This window comes from Schistocerca gregaria, chromosome 4 (assembly GCF_023897955.1).
Source record: "Schistocerca gregaria isolate iqSchGreg1 chromosome 4, iqSchGreg1.2, whole genome shotgun sequence".
NCBI lineage: Eukaryota > Metazoa > Arthropoda > Insecta > Orthoptera > Acrididae > Schistocerca > Schistocerca gregaria.
In genome coordinates this window covers 730,504,968-730,530,873 of record NC_064923.1, presented here as the reverse complement: position 1 = coordinate 730,530,873, position 25,906 = coordinate 730,504,968, and the positions used below count along the sequence as shown (strand labels likewise).

Genomic DNA, 25,906 nt, shown 5'->3' with positions numbered 1-25,906 from the left:
ATCTTTTTCCACCACTCAGGACATATAGTTTCACATAAATTGATAAGCATCTTTCTAAAACTTTTGTCAAAGGAAATACTTTCACTGTTCAGCCATAGATTCATAAAAAATGTGTGTGTGTCATTAGTATCTGCAAATGTTTCACTTAGACTATAAGTTATACATGTGTCGTCATTATTCGTGTGATCAGATTCTTTATCAACAACATCAAAATTCTCACTTTTACATACACCCTGCTTATGAGCCTTATTCATCTTCGTAACATCCCTGGGAATTTCTATAACATTATCACTATTTAATCCATTTTCAACCATGTGTATACCCAACTACCTATTTAAACTAATGAAACACCTTTCCTCAACATCATCATTAATATCATTACCATCATTGTCATCAACTTTATCATCAACATCATTATCATTACACATATTCAGGTCATACACATTCAAATTATCCCCCAAAATATTATTTCCCTTTTCTATAGTTACCAGATCCCTTTCACCAATATATTCATTCTCACAGCATGCAGTCTCTGTTTCATTCACACAAGTCTCTGATCTACTACTAACCTGACTACAAATTACATCATCTGACAAAGTATTGTTCTTTTCTGCCCAAGTGTAAGACTCTGTTAAATTAAATGAATCATGGTTACTTTTATCTACTGTATGTTCTTGTGTACTGAAAATTTTATCTTCATCAATATCATCATTATTTTCCTCCTGAAACTTCTTCAGTAAGTAACAACTAATGACCTCATGTGATTGCTTAGGTTTAGATCTGTCGTGTTTAGGTTTATGATAGTCACATCCATTGGTCCTTTCATCATAATCACCTTTTGCTTCAACCTTGCGGACCTTCAAGGGGGCGTCTACTCGTTTTTTATTTCCTGAATAACAACTGGTTCCTGTTTAAACTGCTGATTGTGGTTCTGCCAATGTCTCTGATCAACATTTCTGTTCCCATTCCTATGCCAAACATTCCCTGGTTGTTGGTAGTTACTATTGTAGTGATCTCTAGTGGATGCGTGGATGCCCAGAATCTCATGTGCGGGTGTGAGAATGTTCGTGAGACCACTGATACTAGCATCATTCTACAACTGTCAAAGACATCCAACTTGTGTGGTGATTCTCCAAAAGAGCCATCCCACTACTCAGAAGGCCCTTTCAGATTCACTCATTTGGCTGTAGAAGCCATCATTGCATCTCCATGGGATAGTTGCCTGCCTGCTTCATGCTTTTGAAACCACACTGAACCTTCCAGCTGTGAACGTAGACTCAAAGCACACCAGTAGCTATGGCACTATGCTACTGCTTGGAGGACCAGGTTGAAACCAGTATCAGTATATCTACTATCCCCCAGATACCAAACGCCATCATCAGATCAAAATTGATGTTGTCTTTCTAGGTATACTTTGTTATTTTTTTCCTGGCAGTTTGTATGCTAAATTATAGTATATCAGAAGGTGCAAATCAAAACTATCTCAAATGTGTGTACATTTCTCATGTTTAAGTGAATAGCTTTTGTGGAGACGAGTAAGCAGTTGAAAGGCGTGATACAATGATCCTGGAATGACAGCGCCACTTGGCTCTGTCTATGCCTCAGTAGCCTTTGCAGCCTCCTTACTTTTCAATTTAAGCTTATTTTTAATGATGATGTAAATAAAATAGAAAGAAACTTCCACATGGGAAAAATATATTAAAAACAAAGATTCCAAGACTTACCAAATGGGAAAGCGCCGGCAGACAGGCACAATGAACAAAACACACAAACACACACACAGAATTACTAGCTTTCGCAACTGATGGTTGCTTCTTCAGGAAGGAGAGGGAAAGACGAGAGGATGTGGGTTTTAAGGGAGAGGGTAAGAAGTCATTCCAATCCCGGGAGCGGAAAGACTTCCCTTAGGGGAAAAAAAACAGGTGTACACTCGCACACACACACACACACACACACACACACACACACACACACACACACACACACACACACACACACACATCCATCCGCACATACACAGACACAAGCAGACATATTTAAAGGCAAAGAGTAAGGGCAGAGATGTCAGTCGAGGCGGAAGTACAGAGGCAAAAAAGTTGTTGAAAGACAGGTGAGGTATGAGCGGCGGCAACTTGAAATTAGCAGAGGTTGAGGCCTGGCAGATATCGAGAAGAGAGGATATACTGAAGGGCGAGTTCCCATCTCCGGAGTTCGGATAGGTTGGTGTTAGTGGGAAGTATCCAGATAACTCGGACGGTGTAACACTGTGCCAAGATGTGCTGGCCATGCATCAAGGCATGTTTAGCCACAGGGTGATCCTCATTACCAACAAACACTGTCTGCCTGTGTCCATTCATGCGAATGGACAGTTTGTTGCTGGTCATTCCCACATAGAAAGCGTCACAGTGCAGGCAGGTCAGTTGGTAAATCACGTGGGTGCTTTCACATGTGCCTCTCCCTTTGATCGTATACACCTTCCGGGTTACAGGACTGGAGTAGGTGGTGGTGGGAGGGTGCATGGGACAGGTTTTACACCAGGGGCGGTTGCAAGGGTAGGAGCCAGAGGGTAGGGAAGGTGGTTTGGGGACTTCATAGGGATGAACCAAGAGGTTACGAAGGTTAGGTGGACGGTGGAAAGACACTCTTGGTGGAGTGGGGAGGATTCCATGAAGGATGGATCTCATTTCGGGGCAGGATTTTAGGAAGTCGTATCCCTGCTGGAGGCCACATTCAAGGTCTGATCCAGTCCCGGGAAGTATTCTGTCACAAGTGGGGGACTTTTGGGGTTCTTCTGTGAGAGGTTCTGGGTTTGAGGGGATGAGGAAGTGGCTCTGGTTATCTGCTTCTGTACCAGGTTGGGACGGTAGTTGCGGGATGCGAAAGCTGTTTTCAGGTTGTTGGTGTAATGGTCGAGGGATTCAGGACTGGAGCAGATTCGTTTGCCACGAAGGCCTAGGCTGTAGGGAAGGGACCGTTTGATATGGAATGGGTGGCAGCTGTCATAATGGAGGTACTGTTGCTTGTTGGTGGGTTTGATGTGGACGGATGTGTGAAGCTGGCCATTGGACAGATGGAGGTCAACGTCTAGGAAAGTGGCATGGGATTTGGAGTAGGACCAGGTGAATCTGATGGAACCAAAGGAGTTGAGGTTGGAGAGGAAATTCTGGATTTGTTCTTCACTGTGAGTCCAGATCATGAAGATGTCATCAATAAATCTGTACCAAACTTTGGGTTGGCAGGCTTGGGTAACCAGGAAGGCTTCCTCTAAGCGACCCGTAAATAGGTTGGCATACGAGGGGACCATCCTGGTACTCATGGCTGTTCCCTTTAATTGCTGGTATGTCTGGCCTTCAAAAGTGAAGAAGTTGTGGGTCAGGATGAAGCTGGCTAAGGAGACGAGAAAAGAGGTTTTAGGTAGGGTGGCAGGTGATCGGCGTGAAAGGAAGTGCTCCATTGCAGCGAGGCCCTGGACGTGCGGGATATTCGTGTATAGGGAAGTGGCATCAATGGTTACAAGGATGGTTTCCGGGGGTAACAGACTGGGTACGGATTCCAGGCGTTCGAGAAAGTGGTTGGTGTCTTTGATGAAGGATGGGAGACTGCATGTAATGGGTTGAAGGTGTTGATCTACGTAGGCAGAGATACGTTCTGTGGGGGCTTGGTAACCAGCTACAATGGGGCAGCCAGGATGTTTGGGTTTGTGAATTTTAGGAAGTAGGTAGAAGGTAGGAGTGCGAGGTGTCGGTGGGGTCAGGAGTTTGATGGAGTCAGGTGAAAGGTTTTGTAGGGGGCCTAAGGTTCTGAGGATTCCTTGAAGCTCTGCCTGGACATCAGGAATGGGATTACCTTGGCAAACTTTGTATGTAGAGTTGTCTGAAAGCTGACGCAGTCCCTCAGCCACATACTCCCGACGATCAAGTACCACGGTCGTGGAACCCTTGTCAGCCGGAAGAATGATGATGGATCGGTCAGCTTTCAGATCACGGATAGCCTGGGCTTCGGCTGTGGTGATGTTGGGAGTAGGATTAAGGTTTTTCAAGAAAGATTGAGAGGCAAGGCTGGAAGTGAGAAATTCCTGGAAGGTTTGGAGAGGGTGATTTTGAGGAAGAGGAGGTGGGTCCCGCTGTGATGGAGGACGGAACTGTTGCAGGCAGGGTTCAATTTGGACAGTGTCCTGGGGAGTTGGATCATTAGGAGTGGGATCAGGATTATTTTTCTTCGTGGCAAAGTGATATTTCCAGCAGAGACTACGAGTGTAGGACAGTAAATCTTTGACAAGTGCAGTTTGGTTGAACCTGGGAGTGGGGCTGAAGGTGAGGCCTTTGGATAGGACAGAGGTTTCGGATTGGGAGAGAGGTTTGGAGGAAAGGTTAACTACTGAATTGGGGTGTTGTGGTTCCAGATTGTGTTGACTAGAATTTTGAGGTGTTGGGGGGAGTGGAGCTGGAAGTGGGAGATTGAGTAGATGGGAGAGACTGGGTCTGTGTGCAATGAGAGGAGGTTGAGGTTTGTTGGAAAGGTTGTGGAGGGTGAGTGAGTTGCCTTTCCGGAGGTGGGAAACCAGGAGATTGGATAGTTTTTTGAGGTGGAGAGTGGCATGTTGTTCTAATTTGCGGTTGGCCTGTAGGAGGATGCTATGTACAGCCGGTGTGGATGTGGGAGAGGAAAGATTGAGGACTTTGATTTGGGATAGGAGTTGACGGGTGTGTTCATTGGCCGAGTCGATGTATAGGTGAAGGATTAGGTGGGTGAGGGCTATGGATTGTGCTGTTTGGAACTGGTATAAGGACTGATGGAAAGAAGGGTTGCAGCCAGAGATGGGAACTTTAAGTGTGAGGCCTTTGGGAGTAATGCCAAATGTCAGACAAGCCTGAGTAAATAAAATATGGGAGCGTAATCTGGCTAGGGTGAAGGCATGTTTGCGGAGGGAATGTAAATAAAATTTAATGGGGTCGTTGTAGGGATGTTTTGAGGTTGACATGGTATTAGAAGGTGGAAAGGGTAATATGAGGTTAAAGTGAAAGTAAATAGAAATTTATATAGGGAAAGATAAAGGTGTGAAAAAAGTCGAAAAAGTGTTGGTTTGAGATGAGCTATGTTGATCCTGTGCTGAACTTAGGTTGGTGAACAACAATGGGTGCAAAGGTTGGGTAGTTATGTTGTCTCCAGATCACGTTAAATGGTGGGGAAATTCAAGAAAATTTCGAAAAAATTTTTTCGAAAAAAGTTTCGAAAAAATAATTTTCGAAAAAATAAAATTAGAAAAAAATTTTCGAATAAAATCTCGAAAAATGTGTATGTAAATGTATTCAAAGGACTGGTTATGTACTGGCAGGTTATGAGAATGAGGCTAACAATTGTTTGATGAAGAAATAATAACGTGTAAACCTGTGGGAAGCTGCTAAGAAATGATCGGTTATGTGGGAAAAACGGGAATGGAAATAAAACGAAAGTTGTTGGAAATAACTGAGATGGTTGTGTAATGGGTGAAAGGAACTGAAGCTGTGTAATAGTATTCACGAGATTACACGAAATGTTTGTAAACTTGGAACAGTGGATTTTATAGCAGCGGTTATGTTGAAAGTGTTGAAAATTTTAGGTTATGGTCTGGAAGTAAATTACGTATTATTGAGTATAATTAGGCAGGATAAAATGTTGGTAGATTACGGAAAAAGGGAAGATGAATACAAAGTGAAACTATTTGTACAAACGAAAAGAGAAAGTAAGACGATAGAGAAGATTTCGAAATGCAACAGAGACAATAACAAATGTAATTGTTGGGTTCAAATTAATGATGATGTAAATAAAATAGAAAGAAACTTCCACATGGGAAAAATATATTAAAAACAAAGATTCCAAGACTTACCAAGCGAGAAAGCGCCGGCAGACAGGCACAATGAACAAAACACACAAACACCTCTTGGTTAATCCCTATGAAGTCCCCAAACCACCTTCCCTACCCTCTGGCTCCTACCCTTGCAACCGCCCCCGGTGTAAAACCTGTCCTATGCACCCTCCCACCACCACCTACTCCAATCCTGTAACCCGGAAGGTGTATACGATCAAAGGGAGAGCCATGTGTGAAAGCACCCACGTGATTTACCAACTGACCTGCCTGCACTGTGACGCTTTCTATGTGGGAATGACCAGCAACAAACTGTCCATTCACATGAATGGACACAGGCAGACAGTGTTTGTTGGTAATGAGGATCACCCTGTGGCTAAATATGCCTTGATGCACGGCCAGCACATCTTGGCACAGTGTTACACTGTCCGAGTTATCTGGATACTTCCCACCAACACCAACCTATCCGAACTCCGGAGATGGGAACTCGCCCTTCAGTATATCCTCTCTTCTCGATATCCGCCAGGCCTCAACCTCCGCTAATTTCAAGTTGCCACCGCTCATACCCCACCTGTCTTTCAACAACTTCTTTGCCTCTGTTCTTCTGCCTCGACTGACATCTCTGCCCTTACTCTTTGCCTTTAAATATGTCTGCTTGTGTCTGTGTATGTGCGGATGGATATGTGTGTGTGTGTGTGTGTGTGTGTGTGTGTGTGCGAGTGTACACCTGTCTTTTTTTCCCCTAAGGGAAGTCTTTCCGCTCCCGGGATTGGAATGACTCCTTATCCTCTCCCTTAAAACCCACATCCTTTCGTCTTTCCCTCTCCTTCCTGAAGAAGCAACCATCGGTTGCGAAAGCTAGTAATTCTGTGTGTGTGTTTGTGTGTTTTGTTCATTGTGCCTGTCTGCCGGCGCTTTCCCGCTTGGTAAGTCTTGGAATCTTAGTTTTTAATATAAGCTTATTTTTAACATTTTTTTTAATGTTTCAACGCCAACATTGGGAACAACTGCACTTGTCACCATTTCCATGGATCAGGCGCTAACTCACACTTTTGCAGTGGCGCTTGACCTGGAGTACGTCAGTTCATATCCCGGTGATGCTGCCAGTATTTGGCTGGCAAACGGAGGACAGGTGGTGGTGTAAAGTTCCTAATCGCCAGACTTTTTGGTTATGTCCTGGCTCAGTTTTTCATAAAGACAGAGTGTGTGACACTGTTTATGGTGATCCATCCATCAGATGGGGACATTAAGCTTGGTGGTTCCCTCAGTACTTTTCACTAGGAGTAGGCTATGTGCTGGCACCATATTTCAACCTCTCCCCTCTCTAAGCATTGTCATCATTATCATCAAACAATACAAACACTACACTATGTGTGCATGCGCACACACACACACACACACACACACACACACACACACACACACACACACACAAGTAGTATTGCAGATAGTGTGTAAGGAGCATGTTCTAAATAAACAAACAAAAACTGCATTTGTATTTCAAAAACTTCTGAATGCTTTCAAAAAGTGTATCATTCCATTTAAGAAACCATATTTGCTTCTATAGCTTGGTTGATACAAGAGTTAAGTGAATTAAACTTGCAACAAAAGTACATGTCCTTATTATACTATCACATGTTGATAATCTCATTTTGATATCTTGAATAGTCCATGAAATAAAAGAGTTGCAACTTTTATGTGACTGAAACTTCCTGGCAGATTAACACTGTGTGCCCAACCGAGACTCGAACTCGGGACCTTTGCCTTTCGTGGGCAAGTGCTCTACCATCTGAGCTACCGAAGCACGACTCACCCCCGGTCCTCACAGCTTTACTTCTGCCAGTGTCTCATCTCCTAGACTGTATTTGCACACACACCGAGATATAGAAGTACTTTTCAGGGAATAAAAGTAATAAGTCAAAATAATCAATTTCATAAAGAAAAATAATTAGAGATGTATAAGAGAAGTCTTGAAGACTCATTCTGCCCACTATTGCTGGCAAGGGAAACTGATAATTAATGATGGGATTGAAAAAACTTGTGTAGCAATAAGAAAGAAAAAGCTAAATGATTATCTGGCAAGTAATGTGCTAAAGCCCATAACTAATAGAGTACAATTAAAGGATACAATTACAATTCGGAACAAAATAGGGAACTTCACATTAGCATGTGGCTTTTGCAGAAGAAGCAAGTCACATGAAGGCTCATCTATACTTCTACACAGTGATATAAATTATGAGACCAGAAACTGTTTTAATTATTTAAATGAAGAATCTGTGTTTGAGAGCGGTTGTACAGAAATAGTGGACTCACTAGCAAATGTTATAATGATATCAATATACAGAATTCCAGGGACATCAACAACAGAACTATTTTTATCTAAGCTTCAAATTATGCTAGAAGACCTGTGTAGAGAAAAAAAGAAAAAATTATAATACTGCTAATTTTAATAATTATATCACATGTGATAGTAGCTACGCTTCAAGATTCACTGACTTAGTAAAGAAATATGGTTTCAAATTGAATTTCTTTGAATCTACCAGAGACAATGGGCAATCAGCAACATGTATTGACAATGTTCTAACTAATTACGTATATGAAGATGTGTGTAAATTTTGTCCAGATGTAGGTATTTCAGATCATTGTGCATAGCTCATTGAGCTGCCACAGACAGAAAGGAAAATTTCACACATGAGGACCCTTATGAGCAGGAACTTCAGCAAAGAAACCTTGCTAACAATTAGTGAGAAGCTAAAAGAGAAAACATGTTCTTTAGATCATTGTAGCTCAATTGATGAAAACTTTGAGACATTCCTTAATAGTTTTTGTGGTGTCTCTAATGAAACATTTCCACCTAGACTCTGCAGCAATAAAGTAATAAATAAATTAAAGTGGATTACCCAGGGCACAAAAATTTCCAGTGTAAGGAAAAGGCAACTGCACAGAGAACTAACATATAATAAAGATATTGATTCCATTAAACATGGAGAAATGTATGGTCCCCCTGAGTAGATCAGGTGTGCACTACACGCCGGTAGTGGCTACAAGGGTAGCGGAGTACGTGTGGAGTGCACATGTGGGTTTTTTAGGTTAGAGAATTCCCTCCCTAGGTCCAACAAGACGCCTCCTGAGACGCGTAAGGTAGGAGTAGGCAAAATGCAACAGGGAATAACAATATTAATGTGCTAATAGTAAACTGCAGGAGCGTCTATAGAAAGGTCCCAGAACTGCTCTCATTAATAAACGGTCACAATGCCCATATAGCTCTAGGAACAGAAAGTTTATGAAACCAGACGTAAACAATAATGAAATCCTGAACTCAGATTGGAATGTATACCGCAGAGACAGGCTGGACAGTGAAGGGGGAGGCGTGTTTATGGCGATAAGAAGTGCAATAGTATTGAAGGAAATTGACGGAGATCCGAAATGTGAAATAATTTGGGTGAAGGTTACAATTAAAGCAGGCTCAGACATGGTAATTGGATGTCTCTATTGGCCCCCTGGCTCAGCAGCTGCCTTGGCTGAGCACCTGAAGAATAATTTGGAAAATATTTCGAGTAGATTTCCCCACCATGTTAAGTTCTGGGTGGAGATTTTAATTTGCCGAATATAGACTGGGAGACTCAAACGTTCATAACAGGTGGCAGGGACAAAGAATCCAGTGAAATTTTTTAAAGTGCTTTATCTGGAAACTACCTTGAGCAGTTAAACAGAGAACTGACTCATGGCGATAACATTTTAGACCTACTGGTGACAAATAGACCCGAACTATTTGAAACAGTTAACGCAGAACAGGGCATCAGCAATCATAAAGCGGTTACAGCATCGATGATTTCAGCCGTAAATAGAAATATTAAGAAAGGTAGGAAGATTTTTCTGTTTAGCAAAAGTGTCAAAAAGCAGATTACAGAGTACCTAATGGCTCAACACAAATGTTTTGTCTCAAGTACAGATAGTGTTGAGGATCAGTGGACAAAGTTCAAAACCATCATACAATATGCATTAGATGAGTATGTGCCAAGCAAGATCATAAGAGATGGAAAAGAGCCACCATGGTACAACAACCAAGTTAGGAAACTGCTGCGGAAGCAAAGGGACCTTCACAGAAAACATAAACATAGCCAAAGCCTTGCAGACAAACAAAAATTAAGTGAAGCAAAATGCAGTTTGAGGAGGGCTATGCAAGAGGCGTTCCATGAATTCGAAAGTAAAGTTCTATGTACTGACTTGGGAGAAAATCCTAAGAAATTTTGGTCTTATGTCAAAGCGGTAGGTGGATCAAAACAAAATGTCCTGACACTCTGTGACCAAAATGGTACTGAAACAGAGGATGACAGACTAGAGGCCGAAATACTAAATGTCTTTTTCCAAAGTTGTTTCACAGAGGAAGACTGCACTGTAGTTCCTTCTCTAGATTGTCTCACAGATGACAAAATGGTAGATATCGAAATAGACGACAGAGGGATAGAGAAACAATTAAAATCGCTCAAAACAGGAAAGGCCGCTGGACCTGATGGGATACCACTTCGATTTTACACAGAGTACGCAAAGGAACTTGCCCCCCTTTTTGCAGTGGTGTACCGTAGGTCTCTAGAAGAGCGTAGCGTTCCAAAGGATTGGGAAAGGGCACAGGTCATCCCCGTTTTCAAGAATTAATGAAATAATAATAATAAATAATAAAAGAGTCAATCAGCTAGGAGCTGCACTGATACAATTTGAATCTGTTGGTTAGCAGCTTGCAGTGGTCAAGGAGGTCTATGACCAGAATTCCCTGATTGATGTCAGTCACAGCAAATGTTGACACAAATGTGTAGTTTAGGTCCATATCTTGTTAATTGTAAGAGACAGTGCCTCAGCAAACTTGTGGTCTCTCAGCACAGTTCACAGAAATACTGACTGGTCAGGATCTGTGTGTTGCCAGGCTTTTCCATTACAAACAGATGCTTAGATATTGCACTGCAGCTGGTTCCATCTAAGCCCAGTCACAGCTGTCATTTGAGTGCACACAAGGCATCAGCATTTTTCCACGTCATTGTTGATACATGCACAGTACAAGCAAAGCCTACTCAGCAGTTGTTCTGTCATTGCAGGAGTACCACTAGAACAGCTGGTGCTGTGTTGCCAGTTTCACAAGCCGGGTTTTTAGTAACTTTGTCTGCTGCTGCTACAGTGCCTGCTGCTCTGTTGCTGTGAGTGGCCAACCAGTCAAGCTGTATTGTTAGTGTTGCTACCCAGGTGGCCAGATTCTGGGCTACACGGTGCAGGTTCAACTCCATGGTGCAGTCACATTAGACGCGTGTCAGCACACAGTGAATGTTGATGTTCGAGTCCAGGCGTCCGTCTCTGTCTGCTCTGTCCGCGGCCCTTGGTGGGATGGAACATTCTCTGATTTTCCTGATTGCAGGCTCCCAGGCTGTGCTCAGATGGTAGCCACTGTCGCATTTGTTTAGGTTGTCGCGTAACCGTATTTCTATGGACTCTTTGATTACTGAGTCCCAAAATCCGTTTGTACTGCATATATTCTTTGTGTCCTCTAAATCAAATGTGTACTTCTCATCAATACTATGTTCCACCACAGCAGATTTGTTGGTCTGACCCAAGCTTACATGCCTAATGTGTTCACTGCGGCGCTGTGAGATGAAATGCTGGGTCTGTCCTATATATTGCATCCCACATTCGCATCCGATCTTGTACACTCCTGGTGCCGTCAGACCTATTGGATCCTTGGTTGAAACCAGAAGGTCTTTGATTTTTCCTGCTTCGTGGAAAATGGTCTTCACTTTATGTTTCTTGAGAATTCTTGCGATCTTGGACATCGGAGGACCCACGTATGGCAAGAATGTACATCCCATTGCTTCGTCTTCATCCGCTCTCTATTCTCTCTACTTGTGGTTGGTCTTCAGAGCTCTCCTTATTTTTCTCTCACTGTATCCCTTTTTCTTGAAGGTGTCCTTTAGGTGTTGCAATTCTCATGGCAAACTTTCCTTGTTGCAGATGGACCTGGTCCTGTGCACTAAGGTGTTGAGTACAGCATTGCATTGGGCAGGGTGGTGGCACCTATTGGCGTTAAGATAGAAGTCCTTGTGTGTTTTCTTTCTATACACTGCATATCCCAGAGTGCCGTCCATGTTTCTTGTGATCAGGATATCCAGAATGGGTAAGCTTCTGTTCTCTTCTGTCTCCAAGGTAAATTTGATATTTCCGTGTATGCTGTTGAGGTGTTGATGGAACTCGAGCAGTTTGTCCCTGCCATGTGGCCAAACTACAAAAGTTTTGTCAACATACCTGTAGAAGGCTTTTGGCTTGTGTTTAGCTCTGTCCAGTGCGAGCTTTTCAAAGTGCTCCATGTTTAGGTCGGCTATGCCTGGTGCTAGGGGGAGCCCATAGCTACACAATGTATCTGTTCATAGAACTTCCCACGACACTTGAAATAGGTGATGGTTAGAACATGGCGAAAGAGTTTGATGATATCATCCACAAAGTGTTCTTCGTGTAAGGCCTGGGAGTCTTCTATTGGTACTTGTGTGAATAAGGATGTCACATTGAAGCTGAGTAGTAGGTCTTCATTTTCCAGCCGCATTCCCTGCAGTACTTTCACAAACTCAGCCGAGTTTTGCTTGTGGTGTGGACCGTAACCCACCAAGAGTTTTAGCATCTGTGACAAATGCTTAGCATTACCATATTTCGGCGAGTTAATATTGTTTAAAATAGGTCATAATGGGACACCTTCTTTGTGGACCTTTGGGAGGCCATAGAGACGTGGTGATGCTGGTGCCCCCGGGTACAGCTTCCTGATTATATCCTTCTCTAATCCTGAGTTCTTGAGCATCTCAACAGTCTTGCAGGTCACTGTTGTGGTGGGGTCCTTCCTTAGTCTTTTATAGGCAGGATCTTGCAGGAGTGCATCGATTTTTGGCCAATAGTCTTCTGATTTAAGCAGCACTGTGGTGTTGCCTTTTTCCGCTGCCAAGACCACAGTGTCCTGGTCCTCCCTGAATGAAAGGTGCCTCAGGCACTCAGGGAGGACTGTTGGGGTGCTCCAGAACTCGGGACTAGAGAAGGATATCATAAGGAAGCTGTACCCGAGGGGACCAGCATCACCACATCTCTATGGCCTCCCAAAGGTCCACAAAGAAGGTGTCCCATTACGACCTATTTCAAACACTATTAACTCGCTGACATATGGTATTGCCAAGCATTTATCATAGATACTAAAACAATTGGTGGGTTACGGTCCACACCACAAGCAAAACTCGGCTGAGTTTGTGAAAGTACTGCAGGGAATGCAGCTGGAAAATGAAGACCTACTACTCAGCTTCAATGTGACATCCTTATTCACATGAGTACTAATAGGAGACTCCCTGGCTTTACTTGAGGAACACTTTGAGGATGATATCATCAGTCTCTTTCGCTATGTTCTAACCACCACCTATTTCAAGTGTCGTGGGAAGTTCTACGAACAGATAGATGTTGTAGCTATGGGCTCCCCCCTAGCACCAGGCATAGCCGACCTAAACATGGAGCACTTTAAAAAGCTAGCACTGGACAGAGCTAAACACAAGCCAAAAGCCTTCTACAGGTATGTTGACGAAACCTTTGTAGTTTGGCCACATGGCAGGGGCAAACTGCTAGAGTTCCATCAACACCTCAACAGCATACATGGAAATATCAAATTTACCTTGGAGACAGAAGAGAACAGAAGCTTACCCTTTCTGGAAATCCTGATCACAAGAAACATGGACGGCACTCTGGGACATGCAGTGTATAGAAAGAAAACACGCACGGACCTCTATCTTAACGCCAATAGGTGCCACCACCCTGCACAATGCAATGCTGTACTCAACACCTTAGTGTACACGGCCAGGTCCATCTGCAACAAGGAAAGTTTGCCATGAGAATTGCAACACCTAAAGGACACCTTCAAGAAAAAGTGATACAATGAGACACAAATAAAGAGAGCTCTGAAGACCGACCACAAGAAGAGAGAAGAGAGACCGGATGAAGACGAAGCAATGGGCTTTGCGTTCTTGCCATATGCGGGTCCTCCGACATCCAAGATCGCGAGAATTCTCAAGAAACATAAAGTGAAGACCATTTTCCACACAGCAGGAAAAATCAAAGACCTTCTGGGTTCAACCAAGGATCCACTAGGTCTGACGGCACCAGGAGTGTACAAGATAGGATGCAAATGCGGGATGCAATATATAGGACAGACCCAGCATTTCATCTCACAGCGCCGCAGTGAACACATTAGGCATGTACGTCTGGGTCAGACCAACAAATCTGTTGTGGTGGAACATACTATTGACAAGAAGCACACCTTTGATTTCGAGGACACAAAGAAAATATGCAGTACAAATGGATTTTGGGACTAATCAAAAAGTCCATAGACATACGGTTACACAACAACCTAATCAACCGCGACAGTGGCTACCATCTGAGTGCAGCCTGGGAGTTTTCAATCAGGAAAATCAGAGAAGAACATTCCGTTCCTACAAGGGCTGTGGATGGAGCATCTGAGACAGACGCCGGGACTCAAACCCCACTCACGCGCCCCCCCCCCAACCACTGGCCGATTCAGGTGTATCGGGCAATTCCGCGGGCACGTGATTGGCCAGCCGCGGGAAGCAGAGAGTGGTCGAGCAGAGATATAAGCCCGTGACCGACGGTATCCTGACACTTCGCCTGAAGATGATGGAGACGCATCCCATGGAAACGTTGCTACGAGACGACTATGCTACTCGGCTGACAACCTGTAAAGACTTCATATAAGTAATAGGTGTTCTATTGCCTTTTGTAGTTCCCTCATCATCACCATCTTGCTTTAGAGCTAAGTTGTCACTCCATGGGAAAGAGACAAACCGAAAATAATATTTATTTCAAGTTGGAAATAATGTCCATGCGCAACTACGGGCAAGTACACTATCGACTATTTGTAAGATAAAGTTCACCATATCTGAAGTCAGTGGTGGTAGGGAACACAGACTAAAATAGAGGAAAAGTTTATGAGTGAAGCACACACCACAAAATGTTTTTACAAAAAAAAACTCCAAGATTTGTCCATTAATAAGGTGCTGTTCATACTGGAGAACGTAAGTGTTAATCACTTGCAGTTCCATGTCACTCACTCCGGTGACAGTTTGACACCACATGTAGGCCCACAGATCATGTCAGGATCACCAGTGAAGCAGGAATATGTGGAGATCGCTGCTTACAGCTCAGTCATGCAGAGAGCTGGCTTTATCACTGCACTGTGATCTACATTCAGAAAGAGGACTATGGCATCAGTCTGGTGACACGGATTGAGAAAGGTCATGTTTGTCGAATGCTCATTGATACCATGCAAATTAATACACAGCCAATTATCAACTGAGTCAGGTTTACAAATGTTGACGCATTCATGAATCTTGTGCCAGCTAATTGAAAATCTATGTTACAGATCACAGGACACTTTCTCTAAGAAACTGAAACCAAATTTATATGTTTCTCACCTCTACATGTTTTGTACTTTCATGCAGCATATTGTTCACTTTTTCAATTGTGCAATGTTACCACACTGTCACATATTCTATTTACACATTTTTGTATATCCGTGCTATTTTTATACTCTCCCAGTAATTTTTGTCATACTTATACATTACTAGCAATCCCAGCAGTACTTCACAGTTGCTAAATATGTTGGGGAATTGCATGTACAAATCTCCTTCTCCCTCCTCTCTCTGTCCATCTCTCCCCCAACCCCCCCCCCCCCCCCCCCTCCAAAAAAATGTCTCTTTGTTTTTGTCCACCTCCTCCCTTTTTATCCATCCACCACCTCCTTGCCCCTCTCTCTACCCATCTTCTCCCCCCCCCCCCCCCCCTCCATGTAAATCTCCTCCCCCTGCCTCTATGTATTTTTCCTCCCCTCTCTCTGTCTACTTAACTCTTTTTCCCCTCTCTCTGACCTCGATCCACATTTATTGGTACTGTAAACAAAACCTTCATTAGGATTTTAAGTCAATTAAAACTAACAGGTAAACTGGTTGGGATCACTAGTATATGAGGTATGAGACAGATCTCTCCAACTGCTAGATTTATGAAGATAGTGGCTTCAGTGACAGAATTTCACGCAGTATTAATTTGAGAATGGGTGGGATTACAAAGTTTTGGATTCTGTAGTAGCATTCTAATCATATGCTGATAAGCCATAAATACAACTTCCTTGTTTTTTGTTAAAACTGACTGCAAGGAAGAAAACAAAACAGCACATTGTTGTGTATACAGTTTTCATTTAAAATTATATCGAAGGAGGAAGAACATACACAGCCCACTTGCATTAATGTTGCCACTGCCTACAGTCAACATCAACATGCAATAACCACTCAAAGGTGGCTGTTGGGAGCACCAGCAGTGGAAGGCACATAAAGTGTGTTGGGGGGACAAGGAAAACAGAGCAGTCTTTGTTGTAATGCAGAAATGAAGCAATTCATCTGACATCCAAAAGGACATGATCATTCACTTTTAAACTAATCTGAAACTGTACATTTCACACCATAGCACAAAAAAGCATTTTTTTCTCACAAATAGTTTTAACAGAAACCCATACCTCATTGTTTAACAAATACATAGCCTATGTGCTACATTTTCATTAAAGTACTTCATAAAATTTTGAGCAAATTTGTCAAGAACCTTTCAAAAATTTTGTAAACAATATTAAACAGTGTTATGCCTGTATATTGGTCCAGATCAAACTTTTGTGGCTAGTTTTTGGGCCGATGGAAGGATTGCGGATGTGAGGGAAATGACACTGGAAATCTGTTTGAGGAATTGGTGTGGGGGATAGTTCCTGCCTCTGAAGGCCTCAATGAGACCCTCAGCATAATGTGCAAAGGAGTTCTTGTCACAGGATGTATGCCGTTCTCATGTGGTGAGGCAGTATGGAAGAGATATTTTGGTGTGGAAGGGATGACAGTTGTCAAAATGCAGGTACTGTTAGTGGTTTAATCTGGACAAAGGCATGGATAGAACCATCATAGAGGAGGAGGAGGAGGAGGAGGTCAACGTCCAGGAAGGTGGCATGCTGCCTTGAGGATGATCAGGTGAAGTGGATGGGAGAGAAAATATTGAACTTGTAAAGGAATGAAGATCGGCTGTCTTGGCCTTTAGTCCAAATAGTGAAGATATCATCAATGATCCACATCATGAAGATATCATCAATGAACTTGAAGCATAGGGCTTTGGTGTTTTGGAAGGCTATGAAGATAAACTCTAGATGGCCCATGAACAGGTTGGCATAGAAGGGTGCAATGCAGATGCCCACAGCTGTGCCGCAGATTTGGTTGTGTACATTTTCTTCAGAGGAGAAGTAGTTATGAATTAGGATAAAGTTAGTAAGGTGTATGAAGAATGAGGTAGTAGGTTTGGAGTATGGAGGATGTTGCAATGGAAACACTTCTTTGCCATGAATCCCTCCAACCAAAGCCAACAAATCCCAACATTGAAACCTGCATCTTCCATTTTATATCACCTTCCAACTGTGATCCTCCTCCCTCCCATCTAACCACCCACTGGTCAACTTCTGTGAACCTTGTCTCCATTTTAGTCTCAGTATTTTTCCCTCAGTTCCTTCCTCATGATATCTGTCTTTCAGCTGCAGAACAACCATACACTATCTTGAATAAATCCTGACCCAAAAATTCTACCTGCGGACAAAGGTTCCACAATTATTATTATGAAACTGAATTACCTGATTTTTCCACCTACAAGCTCTGCAAGACTGATCCCATCCCAGAATTATAATGTAAAATCCAGTCTCAGCTTAAAACCTTAGGCCCTTTTCAGACCTCTCCTGTGAATCCATTTCCCTTCCCAACATATGACATTCCACACATCCATCTTGTACATGCTCCCCAAAATCCACATACCCAGCAATCCTGGATGCTCCACTGTGGCTGGTTATTGTAACCCCTCTGAGAGAATTTCAGCCCTCATTGACCAACACCTCCAACCAACTGCCCATAATTTAGCCTCCCATGTCAAAGACACAAGCCCCTTCCTTCACCAACTCTCCCACCATTCCCACCTCTTTACCTCCTGGATCCTACTCATAACTGTTGATACCACCTCCCTGTACACCAACAACCCTCTGCTCATTGGGGTCTTACCACTATTGAACACTACCTTCTCCATCACCCTTCAGACTCCAAACCCACTGCCTATTTCTTCATACATTTTACTAACTAATTCCTAACTCACAACTACTTCTCCTTTCAAGGGAAGATACACAAACAAATCCTCAGTACAGCCATGGGTGCCTGCATGGCACCCTCCCAAGCCAACCTGTTTATGGGCCACCTATAGGAGACCTAGGAGCCTTCCAAAATGCAAAACCACTAATCTGCATAAGGATCATTGATGATACACTCCTGGAAATTGAAATAAGAACACCGTGAATTCATTGTCCCAGGAAGGGGAAACTTTATTGACACATTCCTGGGGTCAGATACATCACATGATCACACTGACAGAACCACAGGCACATAGACACAGGCAACAGAGCATGCACAATGTCGGCACTAGTACAGTGTATATCCACCTTTCGCAGCAATGCAGGCTGCTATTCTCCCATGGAGACGATCGTAGAGATGCTGGATGTAGTCCTGTAGAACGGCTTGCCATGCCATTTCCACCTGGCGCCTCAGTTGGACCAGCGTTCGTGCTGGACGTGCAGACCGCGTGAGACGACGCTTCATCCAGTCCCAAACATGCTCAATGGGGGACAGATCCAGAGACCATGCTGGTCAGGGTAATTGACTTACACCTTCTAGAGCACGTTGGGTGGCACGGGATACATGCGGACGTGCATTGTCCTGTTGGAACAGCAAGTTCCCTTGCCGGTCTAGGAATGGTAGAACGATGGGTTCGATGACGGTTTGGATGTACCGTGCACTATTCAGTGTCCCCTCGACGATCACCAGAGGTGTACGGCCAGGGTAGGAGATTGCTCCCCACACCATGATGCCGGGTGTTGGCCCTGTGTGCCTCGGTCGTATGCAGTCCTGATTGTGGCGCTCACCTGCACGGCGCCAAACACGCATACGACCATCATTGGCACCAAGGCAGAAGCGACTCTCATCGCTGAAGAAGACACGTCTCCATTCGTTCCTCCATTCACGCCTGTCGCGACACCACTGGAGGCGGGCTGCACGATGTTGGGGCGTGAGCGGAAGACGGCCTAACGGTGTGCGGGACCGTAGCCCAGCTTCATGGAGACGGTTGCGAATGGTCCTCGCCGATACCCCAGGAGCAACAGTGTCCCTAATTTGCTGGGAAGTGGCGGTGCGGTCCCCTACGGCACAGCGTAGGATCCTACGGTCTTGGTGTGCATCCGTGCGTCGCTGCGGTCCGGTCCCAGGTCGACGGGCACGTGCACCTTCCGCCGACCACTGGCGACAACATCGATGTACTGTGGAGACCTCACACCCCACGTGTTGAGCAATTCGGCGGTACGTCCACCCGGCCTCCCGCATGCCCACTATATGCCCTCGCTCAAAGTCCGTCAACTGCACATACGGTTCACGTCCACGCTGTCGCGGCATGCTACCAGTGTTAAAGACTGCGATGGAGCTCCGTATGCCATGGCAAACTGGCTGACACTGACGGCGGCGGTGCACAAATGCTGTGCAGCTAGCGCCATTCGACGGCCAACACCGCGGTTCCTGGTGTGTCCGCTATGCCGTGCGTGTGATCATTGCTTGTACAGCCCTCTCGCAGTGTCCGGAGCAAGTATGGTGGGTCTGACACACTGGTGTCAATGTGTTTTTTTTTCCATTTCCAGGAGTGTATTTTCATGATCTAGACTCAGGGTCAAGACACCTGTCTTCATTTGTTTACAAGTTCAACAACTTCTCTCCTGTCCACTTCATCTGGTCCTCCTCAACCCAGCATGCCACTTTCCTGGACATTAACCTCCTCTCTCTGATGGCTCCCTCCACCTCTTTGTACAGTTTAAACCAACCAATCACCAATAGTACCTGCATTTCAACAGCTGCCATCCCTTCCACACCAAACAATTCCTCCAAAACAGCCTGACACCCAGGAATGGAATATCTGCAGTGATAAGAACTCCCTTGTCCACTGTGATGACGGTCTCACCAATGCCTTCACAGATAGGCACTACTCCCACACTTAGTCTGCAAACAGATACCCCTGCCATTTCCTCTCACACCCTGAATGCTCCCACCACCACCACCACCTCCACTTAGAACCAGCCATTAAGAAGTGGCCCCTCATCACCCAATACCACTCTGGACTGGAACAACCAAACCACATCCCTTCCCATGGCTTTCATTACCTATCATCATGGCCTGAAATGAGGGACATCCTACTCAAGATACTTCCCACCCCTTCTAACATACTGATCCATCCCTAAGCCACTCCCAATCCCAGCCACTATGGGACAAACAGGTGGAAGATCTGGTCTATCCATCCACCCAGCACTTCCTATGCCAGACCTGTCATAGGCTTATCTTACCCCACCAGAGGCTGGGCCATGTGTGAAAGCAGCCATGTCATACACCATCTCTGTTTCAATCATTGCATGGCTTGTTATATTGATATGATTACCAGCCAGCATTCCATGAGGATGGATGGCCACCACCAAACTGTGGCCATGAGCAAAATAGATCACCCATAAAAAAAAAGCATGTTCATAACATGTTTGATTTCAGTGGATAACATGTTTGATTTCAGTGGCTGTGTGTGTATGTGTGTGTGTGTGTGTGTGTATGTGTGTGTGTGTGTGTGTGTGTGTGAGAGAGAGAGAGAGAGAGAGAGAGAGAGAGAGGGTGTGTGTGTGTGTGTGTGTGTGTGTGTGTGTGTGTGTGTGTGTGTGTGTGTGTGTGTGTATGTTGAAATGTTTATTAGTGTGTAAAAATTTGAAGTACATCAGTCAAGACAAGATGCTTTGAAGAGTTTTGGTAACAATGTTAAACACCTCCTTGTCTTTATATAGTGGATTTGATATCAGCTCTTACTGGAAACATTTCAGTGCAATATTGCCACAGTTAGATTTAAAAAGTATTATGTTTTGGTAGTAGGATTCAGAGAATTTTTTACACTATTTGGTATGTCATCATTTTTCTGACTTGTTTTCTTTGTAGGAGATTCCTTTTGCAAGTCCTGTAGCTTTTCAGTGCCAGCACAGTTACTGCTCAATGTGCTATGTCTTTTAGTGATAAAATTTATCCTAAAGTCGAAGTATTGAAACTGAAAGAGATAGAGAACTATGATCTTTTTATTCCAGAAATCTCTTAGGTGCATAAAACAACAGAGAATGTTTCCTGTATCATTTTGTTTGTCAATTAGTCTGTTATTCATAGTCACACCATAATTTCTTATATATATAATTTTTTTTCTTTATACAGTTAACGAGATACTCTGAAGGTACCCACGACAAAATAACTCCATACTTCTATGGTGAGAAACTAAGTCTCGACCAAGATTTAGTGGCAGATGGTTTCCCAGCCATCACAAATAAAGTTATTGCTTCAGTTTCACCACAAGGCATAATTGAGCTCAAATATCAGGATGGATCCAGTGAATCAAGTTATCTGATTCGACGTCGCAATTCATTCTTTGATTTACATAACCCAGATCTCTCAAGGCTGGAGTGCAGACCGAAACCCAGTTTTGAAGAATGTGAGGAGTTCTTCAAAAATTATATCATTGCCTTTGGACTATTGCATACATCCACTTTCATGTTTCCGTTTGAAGGTGACAGTAATGAAGTGAGAGCTATTACACATGAAAGAGAAGAAATATATAAAGATGACAATATACCTCAAATGATAATCAGTAGACGAACATTACAAGTTAGTGATGATGATATAGATAGCGCTTACATGCCTCATAGAAGTCCAGCAGACTTTTGTTTTACCATTGGCAATCTTACTAGAAAGGATACTGACTCAAAGAGCAAAACCCAATTGCTGAGATGGGCAGACTCTGTTCAGGAAGAAGAACATATTACAGCAGAGGAAAAAGGGATACATTCTATCAAATCCCCTGCAGGTGCTGTTGCTGTACGATCAGTTCATTCAGTTGGGAGTTATAAAGAGTCTGCTCATGAGAAGGATGGTGTATTTGATATTACTGAAATTAAGAAAGTTGCAAGCAGTTCATTTAAGACTGTATCATTTGCTTCTCTTCATACAACTGCATCCACTGAAACTGCTCCAATACATGCTGAGGATTAGCTGTCTATCAGTATTAGAGAAAGATATGGAAATAGATTGTTTCAAAGAGTAAAATATTGAAATATTAGAAAATGCAAGACTGTTGAATACTTTTTATACATTTTAGACAAAATTTTATTTTTACTGAATATTCAAATATTCAATTGTACTATTTTTATTTTTCTCATAAATCTTATAATTTACAATAAAGGAAGTTGAATGTACTTCATATGTCTTAAGGCATTTACATCTAGTTCTGTTCACACTATGAAAAGTCTGGACACATACAAATGAATTAAAAATGTCAAATATGTCTTAATAACAGCTTATCACATAAGGAATTGTATATTTATGAACTGCTCTGGCATATTTTTTCATTGTAGGATCCACTGGCCATAGTTGTTATTCTCACAATATCTTTGCTGTGAACACTTTCACTGAAATAAACAGAGCCATGTGCAGGTCAGAGAAGTAAACGACTTCCCAGAATGCTAGTGTGCATTCAGTTAGATACCTAACAGACAAAAAAGGGTCATAATGTAATTAATATGCATAATTAATAATTAAAAATCCAGAATCACCAATCATAAAAACTTAAATGATTTTATATACACATTCCAATGAAACACTTGAATGACGACATTGAGGCAGTAAGCATTGCTAAAACTTGAAAGTGTCTTAAGTTTTTTTGTTTTAATAACTAAAAAACTGCTGTACTCGCAGTTAATTATAAGTTTAATTTCAGTGCATCTGCAGCCATGGAAGTTTAGCGTATATGTGTATACAGTAAATAATTCTCAAATAGTGATACTAGTGGAAGTTCCAATAACAAACAAGCTAAGTATTACAACAAACAATGGAAAGTCCAGGCTGAATATCAACAATTATGAAATAGATAGAATGCTACTCACCATAAAGATGACACATTGAGTACAGGTACAACGAAAGGCTGAAGATTGTTACTCACTAAGCTTTTGGCCAAAGCCTTCTTCAGAACAGAAAGTAAGACACACACGCACATTCATTCATGCAAGCACACATGGCCCCTATCTCCAGCCACTCTAGGATGACTGCAACTGTTGCATTAAACAAAAGCAGCAATTTGGAGAGGGGCAGACAAGTGGAGGAATAACAGAGTATGAGTGGCGAAGAGAACAGTGTTGTTCGGTGGACTGTGCAGGGACTAGAAGGCAGCAGGACAAGGCTCCTCAGATGCACTGTTGGGAGGGTGTGGGAAGTGGAAGGGGCACACAAGGAGCAGAAAAGGAGAGGAACAAGAGGGGAAAACACTGGTGGGTGCATTGGAAGAGAGCAAGTAGAATGAGAGTGACAAAGATGTGAGATGGGATGCTGTTATAGGACAGAGAGAGTAGAGGGAGGGTGTGTGAACAGTAGGTTACCACAGGCTAAGGCCCGGATAATTTTGAAAGCAAAGAATGTTTCATAAGGTTAATTTCAAGCTGTGCATTCAGAAAAGCTGGTGGTGAAGGGGAGGATCCAGATGGCCTGGGTTGTGAAGCAGCATTTAAAATAGAGCACATTATGTTCAGCACCATGTTGTGCCACAGGGTTGTCTACTTTGCTCTTGGCTGCAGTTTGGTGGTGGCCATTCATCCTGGTGGACAGCTGGTTCGTAGTCACATCAATATAAAAAGCTATCAACAATATTGTAACAGGCCCAGCCTCTGATGGGGTAGGATAAGCCTGTGACAGAACTGGTATAGGAAGTGCTGGGTGGGTGGATTGGACAGGTATTGCACCTGTTTGTTCCACAGCCATTGGTATTAGGACCAATATGTTTGTGGAGGCTGGGTGGGCATAAAACGCCACTTTAAGAGAGGTGAGAAAGAGTTTGAGTAGGATGTCCCTCATTTCCACATCCAACGAAGGATGTGATTCAGTTGTTCCATCTGGGATAGAGTTGTGTGATGAAGGGGGCACACCTTTGTAACTGGTTCGTGGATTGGAAGTGTGTGGGGATATGTCATAGGAAACCTGTTTGTGGGCTAGGTCAGGGCATACTGCCTGTCTCTGAAGAAGTTTGTGAGGCCTTCAGCGTAATGGACAAGGGAGTTCTTGTCAATGGAAATACGCCATTCCTGGGTGGTCAGGCTATTTGAGAGGAATTGTTTGGTGTGGAAGGAATGGCAGCTGTTGAAAAGCAGGTACTGCTTCTAGTTGGTGGGTTTAATGTGGACAGATATATGGATGAAGCTGTCAGAGAAGAGACCGGTGTCCAAGAAGGTTGAGGAGGACCAGGTGTAGTGGTTGGTAGGGAATGGGTTGACATTGTGAAGGATAGAATGTCTTGGTTTGAGTCCAGATCATGAAGATATCATCGATGAACCTGAACCAGATTGAGGGTTTTGGGAAACTGGGAAGGTTTACTCCAGATATTCCATTAACTGGTTTATCTATGAGGGTCCCATGTGGGTGCTCATGGCTGTGTAACAGATTACTTTGTACACTTTCCCTTCAAAGCAGAATTAATTGTGTGTTAGGATAAAGCTATGAGGTAGTCTGTTTGAAGTGTGGAGGATGTTAGGATGGGATTGTAGAGGGGTAGTAGCAATAAGACCATGGGAGGGAGGGATGTTGGTGTCTAGTGACAAGTAGTGATGGATGAGGTAAAGGTATGGGGGAGGTGGAAAGTTGGAGTAGGAAGTGGTTGGTATCTTTGATGTAGGAAGCTATATTTTGGGTAACTGGTAGAAGATGTTGGTCAATGATGGTCAAAATTGTTTCAGTGGGAGCACAATAACCAACAACAATGGGGTGTCCAGGATTCATGGGTTTGTGGATTTTGGGGATCACATAGAACGTAGGTGTGCACAGTTTCACGGGGATGAGAAGAGAAATGAGTTCATGGGAGAGGTTCTTGGAAGGGTCTAAGGCTTTAAGCAGGGACTGTAGGTTATAACAGATTTCTGCGATTGGATCACTCTTGCACAGTTTATATGTGGAGAGTGTGACGTGACAGCAGCATGACACAGAGGCTATCCACTGTGTGGGCAGGGCTTGTGTTTGTGTTGGATACTGAGCTGGATCAAGGTCAATGTGCTAACATATTGGCACCATTTGTGTGTCAATCTCTGTCCATCAGTAGGCCATGTGTCTCAGTGTAAGACTGAAATAGTACAAACTCAATGAGAGCTCTGTCACTGAATGCACAATGGCAGTTAACTATTGTTCACATTTGTGCTCATACAAAGCAAATGGTTAACCATGCAACAAGGGACAATATATAATACAAAAGAAGGGAGCACCACAATCCTGCCAGTATGCAAATGTTATTTGTAATCTTTGTATATGAAAAGATAGAGCATCATGATATTTTCCTTTCACTGTGAATCAGCAAAAGTATAATAATTCCTTTACTATATAATGTATAATGAAGATTAGGCAATCAAATGATAGTTCCAGCGAGGCACATTGATTGGTACATACACATCATTTATAGCATAAGGCAGTATGCATTGGAAGAGTATGTAGCACACAGTTTATAATATTTAGTTATTGAGATTTATAATTGTTATTGTATTTTTCTTTTCTTTGTTTATAATTTTGTCTAGTTTCATCAGTAAGTAATGCACTATTGTAGATATGTAAATTCTGAGTAGTGCAATGAAAACAGAAATAAAAATCTGTTAAGGAAATGGTACCAAATTAATAATTCTAATAATATTTAATGGCACAGAGAAAAGAACCCTTCTGAGCACTGCACGAAATTTGCAGTTATTCAACTTTAATTATTGGGCAAACTATTATACATACAATAGAATATCATATATCATTTTAGGCTGAATTTCAGAGTGCAGCTAATGGCTTCATCTTCACGTCATAAGTG

General features: G+C 43.1%; 1 protein-coding gene across 12 annotated transcripts in view; it reads left to right on the top strand.

Moving 5' to 3' along the window:
* The window catches only part of LOC126267304 (uncharacterized), a 124,413-nt gene that overhangs the window by 86,997 nt on the left and 11,510 nt on the right, over positions 1-25,906 (top strand). For 10 of the 12 annotated variants that reach the window (XM_049972381.1, XM_049972386.1, XM_049972384.1 and 7 more), the window contains one exon: positions 21,250-22,283. In XM_049972381.1, coding sequence (XP_049828338.1) covers positions 21,250-22,080 — 831 coding nt within the window. In that variant the 3' untranslated portion in view covers positions 22,081-22,283. Of the gene's footprint in view, positions 1-21,249; positions 22,284-25,906 lie in introns of those variants that run through there. The other 2 variants (XR_007548986.1, XR_007548987.1) reach the window with 1 other exon arrangement.